Source organism: Carcharhinus amblyrhynchos, chromosome 16 (genome assembly GCF_965287045.1).
Source record: "Carcharhinus amblyrhynchos chromosome 16, sCarAmb.v2.hapA, whole genome shotgun sequence".
Taxonomy (NCBI): Eukaryota; Metazoa; Chordata; class Chondrichthyes; order Carcharhiniformes; family Carcharhinidae; genus Carcharhinus; species Carcharhinus amblyrhynchos.
The window spans coordinates 50325839-50340625 of record NC_137339.1 but is presented as its reverse complement, the minus strand read 5'-3'; the positions used below and the strand labels follow the sequence as shown (position 1 = coordinate 50340625).

Genomic DNA, 14787 nt, shown 5'->3' with positions numbered 1-14787 from the left:
ACTGTAATGCTTCGCCAACATTGTGGTCCAGCAGCCAGCAACGTTAGATAGCACAGGATTGAGGTTCCCATTACTACTTTTACCCAGGAAAAACTGGGTAAAAACTGGAAAGCAAAATTACAGTTTTCATTTAACACATTTCTAGTAAGACTTACCTAATATTTTTATCATTGTTTAATAAAAATCTACCCAAAATATTTACAGCTAGAACCTGAGAATAAAAAAAAACACAAAAAAACTTTGGTTATTACATCATTTACAATGGACATATGATTCAATAAAAAGATTAATCAATTGCTACCATCTGTTTCACTTAAGTGCTTTATTGAACTGCGGTCTTGCCTGAAGGTGGTGACACACACAGGTTATTGCTTCACAAGTGCTAGCAGCACTTCTTTGTTCCATACAACATTTGATCAGTTTGTATACACTCACTATAACAAAGTATAGGACTGGGCCAAACATCCTTGCAGGGAAGATTTGCTGGAGCTGTTCGTGGGGCCAGGAGTTTACACGAGATTGGCAGGAAGATTGGAACTGAAGGGAAAATTGAGAGGTGGAGATGCCATCTTTGGACTGGGGTAAACCAGTAAGAAGTCTCACAATACCAGGTTAAAGTCCAACAGGTTTATTTGGTTGCAAAAGCCACCAGGTTTCAGGCCACTGACCCTTCGTCAGGTGAGTGTGATCGGAACTCTTCACTCACCCGAAGGGTCAGAGACCCAAAAGCGAGTGGCTTTTGCTACCAAATAAACCTGCCGGACTTTAACCTGGTGTTGTGAGACTTCTTACTCTGAAAAATGCAGCACAGGAATTTGGCATGTTAGAAAGTATATATGCACATGCAAGGAGTATATCAAGTAAAGCCAATGAGCTGAGGACACAGATGTGTACATGGCAGCGTGGTATCATCACTATAATAGAAACTTAGCTTAAAAAGGTGCAAAAATGGCAACAGCTTTCCTGGATGTAGAGTTTTCAGACAGGATAGAGTATAAAAAGGTGGCTATGTAGCATTATTGGTTAAAGAAATAATTGCATCTGTGAGGAAGGACGATATACTAAATGAAGCATGAAATGAAGCCATGTGGTTTGAGCTCAGAAACTGAAAAAAGGAGCAGCCAGGCTGCTAAAAGTATACTACAGGCAGTGGAAGGAAATTAGAACATCACGATGTAGGCATGAGTTCATAAACAATAGGGTAGTAATTGTTGAAGACTTCAAACATCCTAATATCAACTGGTATACAAATATTGTATCTTTACTAAAGAGCTGATGGTGTAGACATCCCAGTTAAAGGAGTGTGAAATATACAACAAGCATAAATGAGGGGAATACAGCAGGGACTGACATCTTTGAATCTGGATAGATCAGGGTTGGATGGATTATATCCCAGCCTGTTGAAAGAAGCCAGGGAGGTAATAGTGAATGCTCAGAATGGTCATTTTAAAAGGACGCAAATAGACCAGAAAATTATAGGCCAATTTGTCTGACTTCAGTGGTGGGCAAGTTATTGGAAACAATTCTGCGAGACAGGATACTTGGAAACACAAGGATTGATCAGGTATAGCATGGTTTTGTTAAAAGATCACATATTCAATGCAAATAATTTTTGAAATAGTAAGGTGGAGGATTGATGAAAGTGGTGAAATAGTAGATGGTGGCTACGTGGATGTTAGTAAAACATCTGACAAGATCCTACCTAGCAGACTGGGCAGAATATTGAAATCCCATGGGACACAGGAAGATGACAACTTGGATCCAAAATTGGCTCAGTGACAAGTATAATGGCCCAAAGAATGTTTTTGCAAATAGAAATTGATTTCAGCAGTGTTCCACAGGACTTTGCTGTCTGTTGTACATATTAATGATTTGGACTAAAACTGGGAGGCATGATTTAGGAACTAAGCAGATAACATAAACTGGATGTATAGTTGATCACAGAGAGAATAGTTGTTTTCTCCAGAATTATATCAATGGTTTGGTTGAGTGGCAAAAAGAATACAATTTGGACAAGTGTGAGGTAATGCATTTGGGGAGGGCAAACAAAACGAGAGAAGTTTTTTTAAATTCATTTATGGGACATGGGCATCGCTGGCTGGCCAGCGTTTAGTGCCCATCCCTAGCTGTCCTTGAGAGATGTTGGTGAGCTTCTTGAACCGCTGCAATCCATGTTCTGTGGGTTGATCCACAATACCGTTAGGGGGGAATTCCAGAATTTTGACCCAGTGACCGCAAAGGAATGGCAATATATTTCCAAATCAGGGTGGCGAGTGGCTTGGAGGGAAAAATGCAGGTGGCAAGTGTTCCCATTTATTTGCTGTCCTTGTCCTTCTAAGCCACAGCTGGAATCTGGATACAGTTCTGGTCATCAACTTTACAGGAAGGACATAATTTCTGAGCAAAGAAGAGATCAACAAGAATGTTGCCAGGACTTGATAATTGTAACTATGGGACAACATTGGATAGGTATGATTGATTGCCTTAGAAGAGACTGCCAATGGGTGATCTGATAGAGCTGTACACAATAAGGGGTCCAGACAGTAGAACGGGAAGACCCATTTTCCCTAGTGAGGGCTCAATTCCCAGAAGGCATAAAGGTGATGGGTAAACAGATTAGAGGGGACATGAAGAAAAACTTTTTTTGCCCAGAGGGTGGTGGGCTTCTGGAATTCCCTGCCTGAATTGGTGGTTGAGGCTGAAGTGCCTGGTTTTGCACCTGAAGTGCTGTAGCCTGCAAGGCTACAGGCCAGCTGTTGAAAAGTGTGATTAAAGCAAGTGACTAGTTTCTTTATGTCTCTCCATTTTGGCTGGTGTGGACATGATGAGCTGAATGGCTTCTTTCTGTGCAATAATCTTCATGATTCTAAGGCTACTGACACCCATGGAACTGCATTCCACCACTGGCAAAGGAGGGGAGCAAGTTAGGGAAAAGCCATGTATTCGGTAGCAATTATTAACCTCACGTGGGGCTCAAACAACAGGTAAGTTTCACTATCACCATAAATAGCATCCTTTGATCTAGAGATTCTTTTGCAAATTGCCCATTATTCTCAAATTTAAAATGTTATTTTCATTAATACTTCTGTATTTTTGTCATCTTTGTTTGGAAAGCAGACCTTTGATAGTGCTTTCCTCAATATCAACTACAGCATGATGGAGGTGATTTACATTATTATCCCATCCTCTCTCTCCATTGCTTGAGAGCGCTGCTATGAAGTGTAGGATGCAAGTTTCTACCATGGTTGTCACATTGCCTTGTTTGCTAAATCACATTTGCCCTTATTCCTATTGCAGATATTCCTGCAAGGAATATACATTTGGTGATATTCATACTCAGAGCATAAATTTGGTAAAGTGACAACCATGGTAGAAACTCGTCCAGCTATTGCTGACAATCGTGCCAAGGTAGCTCTCTATGCTTTATTCAAGCAGCCACAGTTTACATGCATGCCCCAGAAGTGAGTGACTTAAGTTTGATATTACAACAAAGTTCCAGCTTTGCTCAGTCATTTACACTCTCCATACATACACTAAAGAAGCAGAAGTAGCAATACTGGCTAATATCCCTTTTTCTCTTGTGCAGAAATGTCAAGGCCAAATGTATCATTCCAACTGATATACCAGCCGAGTTCAACAAACTCAACAAAGAATGGAATCAAATTTGAGATCTTAACAGTTTTATTTACAGATGACCAATAGCCATCGGAAGGGTCAGTTTTTTTCAAAGCTATGTACTGCTGGAACACAATGATATTAGATTCCTCTAAGCCAGGAGCAGAATAACAGGATCAGGTGATTGCTCCGTTTAGGGTTAGAATGATTTAATCAGTGGCCTCAGTATGTTATGAAACAAGATAACTTCAGTAACAAGTAATTCTCACTTACCCTCAATCCACTTTCAGACTTGATATCCATTACTGTTAACACAGTTTCATACAAAATAGCATTGCCTACATTTTTACTGGTTTCAGTGTTGGTTGCAACCTAAAATGAAAATACCATAATGTAACAAAATTACAACAATTTTAAAAGGTCCCACTTTACAAATTAGGAAAATATGTAGGACATGGCTGACTGTTACATTTATTCAAGCTTGAATAGTTACATATCTGAATACACTCACTAAGCAAAGCTCTCTAGCAATCAGCGACTGGTCATTTTGAATAAACTTGACTCTTAGTTCTGCATCACAACCTCACTGCAGACACAACTTGTGTAGTTTGTGCCTGAAGTGTCAGAATAGAGGGGGACTGTAATCAGAAACTCACTGAACAAGGAACATTGTAAACAATTATCAGGCTCTGATTTCACAGACATGCTCAGAGTTCAAACATCTTGTAAAGTGGAGTGGTTTACAATACCATTTCAAAAAAATCTCATCCTATAATGCTCCAATATAGTGCATTTTTTGAATCACAAATGTTATTCCCAGATATCTATTTTAATAAAATAGTGACACAGTTGAATACTGAAAACAAGTTTCAGTGTCTTCACTTCAAATTACCAACACACTCTCCCCCTCAGTAAATTAATACTGATTCCACCCCCAAAAAAACTTTAAAAAATTACAGCAAAAAATAAAACAAGAGATGTCTAGGGACAAGTTATTTCCCCATTTCTCTTTCCTCTTGAAGAGTTTGATCTCCAGTATAGTTTGATGTCCATCATTCATCTCTTGTGCCATCACTGGGAGTGCTGAAAGGCTACCTGGTCAGGGAGAATCACAACCAAGCCTGATCCTGCCAGGGGTAAACTTTCTGAAGTGGGAACTACTGATTTTCCCTTCCCTTGAGGAGGATTATTGTTATATTTCAAGTGTTACCAAGAATAAGATCAGATAACTTGACACAGAGGAGCATTCAGGGTTATTTGAGAGGGCAGGAGCATAATTGCATCTAGAAATATGCAAGCTTATGGCACAGGAGCTCCTTTCTTCTCTCGTCTGAGCCAGCTCTTCAAATAGAAATCCAAAACTCTTTTCCTATACACTCCCCTCATCTGGCTTCAAATGTTTATCTACATAGCAGTGAAAACTTTCAAAGCAATCTAATCCAATTTTGATCAATAGGGGCTTCAGTGGCTAGAAAAGCATACCATCATTCGCTCGCAGAAGCTTAAAACGTGCATAAAAAGATTGACATTTCTGCTTATTTCCAGTCCGACAATAATTTTCCTCAATCTTTATTGCTAGTTTGGAAGTGGAAACAAATTGGGTGAAAATAAGCTTTCGCCTCTGGGCGGAGTTCAAACCCAGTCACGCTGCTGGAAATTACAAGAGGAGCATTCCCAGGTCCAGGGAGATGCACAAACACTTTGCAAAAACTGTTGATATTCAGTTGTTACTTTATGAATGGGCAAACAGCCTTTCCTTAGCAGCTGTTCCTGGGGCTCTGAAGTATACAATGAAGGAAATCATAGGTAGAATCAGGAACACAGGATTAAAAAAATCAGCAAGGCTTTGAACAATAGAAAGTAAAAACATTTAAAATATTCTGACCCGATGAGAAAAATTTTGAAATCATGAAAATCTTAATGATTTTGTAGAATTAACAGAGAAATTTGGGTCAAAATTGAATTGGGAGGTACGGGTCAAATGTAGCTGATAAGAAGCCTCTAGGTTGAGATTGCCACATATGCTGAATGCTGACTCACTCAAAGGGACTACTTCCACATTACATCAGGAGTTAAAAGGTAGGAATATTTGGGACTTGGTATCAGCATTTCAGGAATGGAAGTCCCTCGAATCCCTTGGGGAGCAAGACACACTGACGGTCATACCACACCCGTGATAAAACCCATTGAAAGTTGATCATTCAAACATCTACAAAGATGAGGATTAGATTTTATAACAAAATGATCCTTTTCTTTCCAGTCTTTTGTTTTTGTAGCCAGAGGCAAGTTCCCCTTGGCAGTCATACTCTGCTCTGGATGCATCGATCATGCTGCTCACCTGAGCAAGAATATCATTCATTTGTTCACTGGCTTCATCATCACTTTTCCCCAACATTCTCAACAACCTTAAAATCTGGACCTGTGAAATAGGAACAAACACATGTCAATTTGCAGAAACTGTAAGCAGCTGAAACAGGAGAACAGCTTTTCAGGCAGTAGCTTTCATTCATAAGAACACAAGAAATAGGAGCAAGAGTGGGCCATCTAGCCCTTCGAGCCTGCCCCGCCATTCAATAAGATCATGGCTGATCTGTCGTGGCTCAGTTCCACATTCCCGCCCTCTCCCCATAACCCTTAATCCCCTCGCTTAGCAAAAACCCATCAACCCGCGTCTTAAAAATATTTAGCGAGGCAGCCTCCACCACTTCAACGGGCAGAGAATTCCAGAGATTCACCACCCTTTGAGTGAAGAAGTTCCTCCTCAACTCCGTTCTAAACCGACTCCCCCCCTTTATCTTGAGGCTGTGCCCCCTAGTCCTACTGTCCTTTCTGAGCGGGAAGAGTCTCTCCACCTCTATCCTATCCATCCCATTCATCATCTTATATGTCTCAATGAGATCTCCCCTCATTCTTCTAAACTCTAACGAGTACAAGCCTAGTTTATTCAGCCTCTCCTCATAGCTCAACCCCCTCAACTCCAGTATCAGCCTAGTAAACCTCCTCTGCGCTCCCTCCAAGGCCAAAATATCCTTGCGTAAGTGCGGCGACCAAAACTGCACACAGTACTCCAGCTGCAGCCTCACAAATGCCCTACACAGCTGCAGCAAGACCTCCCTACTTTTATATTCAATCCCCCTCGCTATGAAGGCCAGCATCCCATTCGCCTTCCTGACCATCTGCTGCACCTGCAGGCTGGGTTTTTGCGACTCATGCACAAGGACCCCAAGGTCCCTCTGCACCGTCACCTGCTGCAGTTTTTCTCCACGTAAGTAATAGTCCTTCCTACCATTATTCCTACCAAAGTGGACCACCTCGCACTTGCCAACATTAAATTCCATTTGCCAGTTCCTGGCCCATTCGCCCAGCCTATCTACATCCTTCTGCGGACTCTCCACACCCTCCGCGCAATTTGCCGTTCCCCCAATCTTGGTGTCATCAGCAAATTTCGACACCATACACTCGGTTCCTCCTCCAGATCATCTATATAAATGGTAAATAGCTGAGGGCCCAGCACCGACCCCTGGGGCACTCCACTAGTCACCAACCGCCAATCCGAATAGCACCCATTAACCCCCACTCTCTGCCTCCTATTTGACAACCAATCCTCTAAGTGGGAAGAATCTCTCTACCTCTACCCTATCCATCCCCTTCATTATCTTATACGTCTCTATAAGATCCCCCCTCATCCGTCTAAACTCCAATGAGTTCAGACCCAGTCTATTTAGTCTCTCTTCACAGTCCAACCTCCTCATTTCCGGTATCAGCCTAGTGAACCTCCTCTGCACTCCCTCCAAGGCCAATATATCCTTCCACAAGTGCGACGACCAAAACTGCACACAGTACTCCAGCTGCAACAAGACCTTCCTACTTTTATATTCCATTCGCCTTCTTGATCACCTGCAGACTGGGTTTTTGCGACACGTGCACAAGGACCCCCAGATCCCTCTGCACCGTAGCATGCTGCAGCTTTTCGCCTTTTAAATAATAATCCCTCCTACTATTATTTCTGCCAAAGTGGATAACCTCACACTTGCTAACATTATGCTCCATCTGCCAGGTCCTCGCCCACTTGCTCAACCTATCCAGATCTCTCTGCAGACTTTCCACACCCTCCACACAATTTGCTTTTCCACTCATCTTCGTGTCATCAGCAAATTTCATCACCCTACACACAGCCCCCTCCTCCAGATCATCTATATAAATGGTAAATAGTTGAGGCCCCAGCACCGATCCCTGCGGCACTCCACTACTCACCAACCGCCAACCAGAATGGCACCCATTGATACCAACTCTCTGCTTCCTATTAGACAGCCAATCCTCTATCCACGCTAACACCTTGCCCCGAACTGCGTGCACCCTAACCTTCTGTAGCAACCTTTTGAGAGGCACCTCATCAAACGCCTTTTGGAAATCTAAAAACACCACATCCACCGGTTCCCCTCAGTGTACCGCACTAGTCACATCCTCATAGAAATCCAATAAATTCGTCAAACACGACTTCCCCTTAATGAATCCGTGCTGCGTCTGCTCGATCAAACCATTCTTTTCTAGGTGCCTCGCTATTTCTTCTTTGATGATGGATTCTAGCATTTTTCCAACTACAGACGTTAAACTAGCCGGCCTATAATTCCCTGCCTTCTGTCTGCTACTTTTTTTAAACAGCAATGTAACATTAGCCGTTTTCCAATCTTCCGGCACTTCCCCGGAGTCCAGCGAATTTTGATAAATAATTACTAAGGCATCCACTATCATCTCTACATACAGGTCACCAGAAGTATTGAGTGCTTTCTGAAAGGACCAAGAAAACAAAAACAATATCAGAAGGATATTTCTTCAGTGGAGATTTAGTAAGATACCTGAAGGAAAGGGTCACTAATTCCAGACACGTCATGTTCCGGGGAGTAACCAGACATGATCAGATTCTTCAAGGATTTGACTAGCTGTGGAACAACCTAAGATTGAAGAAAACAGATATTACAATGTTATTGAATCATAACTTGTAAAAACGTTAAATGATATTGGTTTTATTGATCACTTTATTTCAATAATCTTGCAATGTCAGTTGAAGTAACAAATGTAATTAAAACCTTTGATGGGAGGAAGCAGAGTGAGAGTCAAAGCAGTTTCTCAGAGCAACTGGAAGTGGGTGGTTGTGTACCACAATTCTATTCTGGGATCGCTTCTGTTCATTGTGCATGTCAATTATTTGAATACAAGACTAAAGGGAATACGACCCACATCTGCAGGCATTAAGCAAATAGGAAGCATTATAAATGTGTCTGTGACCAAAGATAAACTGCAAGGAGGTACTGCTAAAGTGGTGAAATAAGTAAATGGAATTCAATGCCAGTAAAATGTGAGGAGCTACTTCTAGGTTAAAATAATGCTTATACTTGGAGTGGGAGAAGGTTGTGTAAAGTAGAACGAACAGGAGGATTTTCAATCTGGCAGCTTTTCAGCTCAGAAGGCTCTTGAACCTGGTCCCATCCAACACCCATTTTTCTGGATGGATCACTTGACAGCAATCACAAGCAGACATCTTTGATGGGCTCCTAATCCAACATTCCAGCAAAGATTAATTAATTTACGAGGGAGCAAGCAATGGACTAGTAACCTTGCCTGACTAATCTGAATGGCTGAGATGTTCATTGGATAAACTCAGCCATTGGGAAAATAATGTAAAATACCATCTTTATTAGGGTGAAAAAGTAGAGCAGGGAACACCTTAAGTTTTTTTTCCTTACAACATTTTCATCAAGACACCAACTTTTTCTGGGATACAATTCCATGGTGCAAACTGACTTTAATCACTTCGATAAAGTGCCCTTTTTTTATTCACAAAGATAGACAGAGACCCAGACTTTCCATGGAGTGGAAGTCACAGTTGGCTTGCCATTCTCCTTTGTACTTTCTTAGTCAGGAACTTCACATTTCTTGCCCAACTTTGACTTGGGTCTGCTCAGAAATATGCAGTGTACCGCCTCTTCGGTACACAGCTACAGCACTGCAGGAAATGAAGCCTTTTTACAGCACTAGCTGCTGCAAAGCAGGCAAATGTCAGTACTATAGTTACCCAAGAGGTAGAAGTGATTTTAATATTTTTAAACTTTCCCTGGGTTACTATTCTGCTTACAGAGTCGCAACCATCTGAAGTCTGACTTCAAAATCAGTATCTGATGGATCCTGGGGTAATTGCCTGTCAGAGGTTTAAACTTCCTGGCCATTCTCATGCAGCGTTTAAAAGCAAATTACTGCTGATGCTGGAATCTGAAACCAAAAGAAAAAATGCTGGAAAAGCTCAGCAGGTCTGACAGCATCTGTAAGGAGTCTCCAGATGACCCTTTGTCAAAGCTAAAAGGCATAAAAAGTGGGAGATATTTATGCTGTAGGGTGAGGGAATGAAAGATGAGTCATAGCCACAAAAAAAAACCCTTGTCTTTGTAGCTATGACTGATCTTTCATTCCCTCCCCTTTAGTAACGGCCATCTTCTGGGGCTTTGCTGCCACCAGGATCGCAAGTTCTGGGCTCAAACATCTATAGAATTTGGAGGTCTCAGAGTCAACAGGTCATCAACCAGGCATTGAAAAATATTTCTCACCAACAAAGCACAAATCATTGGATATCAGGATGTGGCACCCTGGTTGATTTCAACTCTCCTTAAACTAGAAGCCACTGAAGCCAGTTACAGCCCCTTTGTGCTGCCAGATGGAGGACAACTACTGCAGCACAATCCAGCAGGAGAATCCTAACCTGTATAACTCAATGCCACATCCAAATGACACTGCTATCCATTGGGTTAGAAGGGAATCCAGTACAACATTTAGCTTGCATGATAGCAAGATTGTAACATTGGTATATTCAACAACACTGGTATAAGAACAGGAACAGGCCCTTCAGCCCTCCAAATGTTCAACAGATTCAATCTTATGCTCAAAGATATCAATATCAAATTGAATAACCTGTCCTGTTCATGCAGTATTCCACCACTGAGTTAGCCACTGCTCCTTTTCCAGGTTGAAACTAGCAAATAAAAGTTTTACTAACACAGCTGCATATTATTCTAAGTTTTACTTCTTTACTTTATGACTTCCTAGCTTTGGGAAGGATTTTGGATTATTCCCCTAGTCATTCAATTGGCCCTCTCTGGGATGTCATGAGTAAGTGGGATTGGAGGCGAGGAGGTGGAAGAGAATGAAGGCAGTTGAACATAGTGGGTGAAAATATACCAGGAATCGATTCAAGGCAGTAGCAGGAAGGATGGTGGGATGATGCAGGAGAGTTGGGTGTGGGGCTGTGCCAGCAGATCTGGGAGTGTCAACCTTGGTTCAGTTGGTAGCACTCTCACCTGACTCAGAAAGTTGCAGGTTCAGACTGAGTCTAGGACTTTGGTATAAAATCTAGGCTGACACTCAAGTGCAGTACTGAGCAGAGTGCTGCATTGTCCAAGATACCAGCTTTCTGATGACAGGTTAAACCATCAGACCCCTCAGATGAACATAAAAGATCAACTCAATTTCAAAAGGCAAGGGAGTTATTTCCAGTATTCAGGTTAATTATTTATCCCTCAATGGGCATCAGAAAAACAGATTATCTAGTCACTTACACTGTGGTTTATGAGGATTTCCAATATGCAAATTGGCTGAAGCAAACTGAAGGCAGAAGAGGCAGGGAAAACAGAGAATATCTCTCTTAACCAAGGTGTGAATATATTGGATGATTCACTGAGTGTAAGTATTGCTGACTCTACCTGTAAAGGAATCCTCAAATGTTCTGGATTTGATGAAGAAAACATTTTCCTGTTAAATATTGTTAGAATTTTGCAGGAACAGTTTTCAAAAGCAGGGTGATTCACTTTAAAATTACATGGTACAACAGAAGACGACCATTCAGCCCATCACATCGGGGCAGTACAGTGGCACAGTGATTAGCACTGCTGCCTCAGCACCAGGGACTCAATTTCAATTCCCAGTTTGGGTCACTGTCTCTGCGGAGTCTGCATGATCTCCCCACGTTTGTGTGGGTTTCCTTCAGATGCTCCAGTTTCCTCCCATAGTCTGAAAGACATGCTGGTTAGGTGCATTGCCCATGCTAAATTCTCCCTCCGTGTATCCGAACAGATGCCAGACTGTGACGACTAGGGTATTTTCACAGCAACTTCATTGAAGTATTAGTGTAAGCCTACTTTCGACACTAATAAACTAAACCTACGCCAACTCTTTGAAAATTCCCAATTATCTAATTTCTCTGCCATTTTCCATAACACTACAATTTTTTTCTCTTGTAAGTATCCAAGGAATCCCACTGATGAAACAAATCTTAGAAATACAATCGCAAAAGTGCAGTGTTGTCCTGATCGCCAACAAAAAAAAAAGGAACAAAGCTCGTCAATTCGGGTCTGTGCTTAAGACTCTAACTGAATAAACCTCTGTTGCTTCATCTCTCTCTAGTTCTTCTCAATTGGTATTGAGACAGGATAAGCCAAAATGATTGTTTCCTCGCACTTCTCTGGACTGCCACACAAGTCTGCTCGACTTAATAGTGCAATACATGGCCACCTTACCTAAACCAGTGCATCTGCCACTGTATCTAGGCTTCAGCATATTCAGTAGTAAGCTGCTCTTTAATGAAATAATGGCTTTAACAGGATTGACTAAATACACTCAGTCATGGTGCACAGGAACTTACTTCAAGCTATTTATACAGAACTACTTAGTAAATACAGCACTGTCTTGGATCAAGGTCTTGGCAGCTATCAGTGTATTTGTAATCTTGGTATCTTAGGGAAGTTCCTAATGGTAACTCTAATAATGAATACAGGTTAACTGTCTATACAGCATTCATTCTGAAATAAACACATCAAAACTATTCTGCAGTAATGTCAATAAAGTATAGGCTGAAACCTGTTCATTGATTACAGCCTTACCTTCTCATTCTATAATCCAAATCATGAAAGCAGAAAGAAAAGATAGTTATTAAAAGTAAGGCAAATGCAGACAGAACAAAGAAACTACACACTAGTTAAAGTAAACAGCATTGAAAGTTTAGCTCTTGATTCAGCAGGCAGCAAGATTTAAAAGTGAGATACCACAATTTTGGTCACAGAGTGGAAAACTACCCAACTCTGTCCCACCCCCAGTCTCTCTCCCAAAGGCTGATTCTTGCAGGGGTACCATTTAAAAGATGCAGAGTCTCCAATGCCTCACTTTAATGATCATTCTTTGAGCAAATCTGCAGTCAGCATGGGTAGTATATCTGAGCACAGGGGAACATTATAGTTGAGTTGAATCTTAGCCTCCTCCTCCAAATTCCATATATGCACACTTGTTAACAAGACAGTGGATATCAAAGAATTAATGATCACAGTAGTATTCTACCATTGCCAGCCAGGGGAACTGTAGCAAACTTAGTTAACTCAGTATTAGCCAGAGGGTGAGCTTGGAACGCTCATCATCTTTAGATTCAATAACATGTGGGATGATACAATTGTCTACTTGGTCACTGGAGGAGTTGTATACCCCCATTCGTAATCATCTGGCAGAAACCAAAAACAAAGTAAATTCTTGTTGCATACTATTCCCCATCAAGAGGTTTGTGAAGTGACATTTTTAGTATTTTGCCAGTGTTTTGGAGCAGGTACTTGGAAATGTTATGTTGAAAGGAGGATGCAGAACAAGACTAAGGTGCTACAGACCAATTAGCTTAAAGTCAGCAGTAGAAAGGATAATCTAGAAACTGGAAACATAATAAGTTGTCAGCACAGCAACTTAGATTTTTTTTCCAGAAACCAGAAATATTAAACAAGGTTTATGTATCAGGTGCAATATATGTAGATTTCCAAAAGGTTTCTGATAAGGTGCCACATAGTACATGCTTAACTAAAATGGTCAGTGCATGTAGAATAAGGAGATCGGTAGCAGAATGGATAGCAATTTGGCTACAAAAAAGAATTAGAGTTAAGAGTACTTATTAAGACTGGCGGAAGGAAGTAATTGGTGGGTCTCAAGGATCTACGCTGGGACCACTTTTCTTAAGAACTTGCATTAATAATTAGGACTTGTAATCAGAAGTATGGTTTCAAAATTTATATTAACTAATCTCCCAATTTGGTTTCATCCACAAAGGCTTAATGTGAAAAAAAATCAAAGTCTTGATAAATTTGCAGATTGGGGACATAATTGCAATTTCTATGAATTTATGACTTCCTTGGATAGCAAATCTGGATGGCATATAGGAACCAACAGATCTAAAGGGATAGAAACACAGCTCACAAAGGAACGACACTGGTTAATAATGCCATAAAAGGAACAAATAAGCACTGAGTTAATTTCAAGGGACATAGAATTGCACAGCAAAGAAGTTGAGATGAAACACTATAAAATCTTGGTTACACAACATTGGAGACCAGGATTGTGTATGATGCTCAAAGTATGAAAATAGAATATAGAGGATGTAGAAGGTGTAAAAGAAATTCATAAGGAAGATAAGAAAACTGAAGTTAGGACTATCAAGAAAGACTGAAATGATTGGAGCTCTTTTCTCTAGAAAACAGATGGCTGAAAAGTACATGACAGATGTTAAAGATTACAAGAGAATCTTGTAAGGTTGATGTTAAGTAAATATTTCCACTATCGAGGGAGTCCAAAACAAATGGACCATAAGTATATGGTGTCATTAATAAATCCAACAGGGAATTTAGGAAAAGTTTATTTATCCGAAGAGTGGTAAGATACGCAACTTGCTACCACAAGAGCTTGTTATGGTAAATAGCACTGATGCATTTACAGCAAAGCAACATAAGGAATAGAATGAAATGCTGATAGTTAGATGAAATACATTGGGAGGAGGCTTATGCAGAGCATCAATACTGATATAGATCTGATGGACCAAATAGTCAGTTTCTGTTTTATACACTATGTAAATTGATGAGTAACAAAGGGTGGATTCATGGTCCAGGAGACTGCCATTCATCTACTTTAATTCCCAAAATATAACAGACCTATGTACAGAAAGTCAGGAGACAAATCTGTGGCTTAACACTGAAGGTTTTGAAACACAATTCTACAGGAATTGGCAACACTGACTTCAACAGCAGCAATTTGTTTTATATAGTTTCTATTTATATACATTGATATAGTGCTCTCAACATAGTGAAATATTGTCGGTTTGGCAAC

The 14787-nt window shown here is 40.8% G+C and overlaps 1 protein-coding gene across 4 annotated transcripts in view; it reads right to left on the bottom strand.

Annotated features, from left to right (window-relative positions):
* Nucleotides 1-14787, bottom strand: part of LOC145353998 (AP-1 complex subunit gamma-1-like) — a 116054-nt gene that overhangs the window by 44617 nt on the left and 56650 nt on the right. For all 4 annotated transcript variants that reach the window (XM_080205066.1, XM_080205067.1, XM_080205068.1 and 1 more), the window contains 4 exons: nt 8472-8567; nt 5954-6034; nt 3889-3987; nt 156-211 (listed from right to left, as the gene is read on the bottom strand). In XM_080205066.1, coding sequence (XP_080061192.1) covers nt 156-211; nt 3889-3987; nt 5954-6034; nt 8472-8567 — 332 coding nt within the window. The remainder of the gene's footprint in view (nt 1-155; nt 212-3888; nt 3988-5953; nt 6035-8471; nt 8568-14787) is intronic.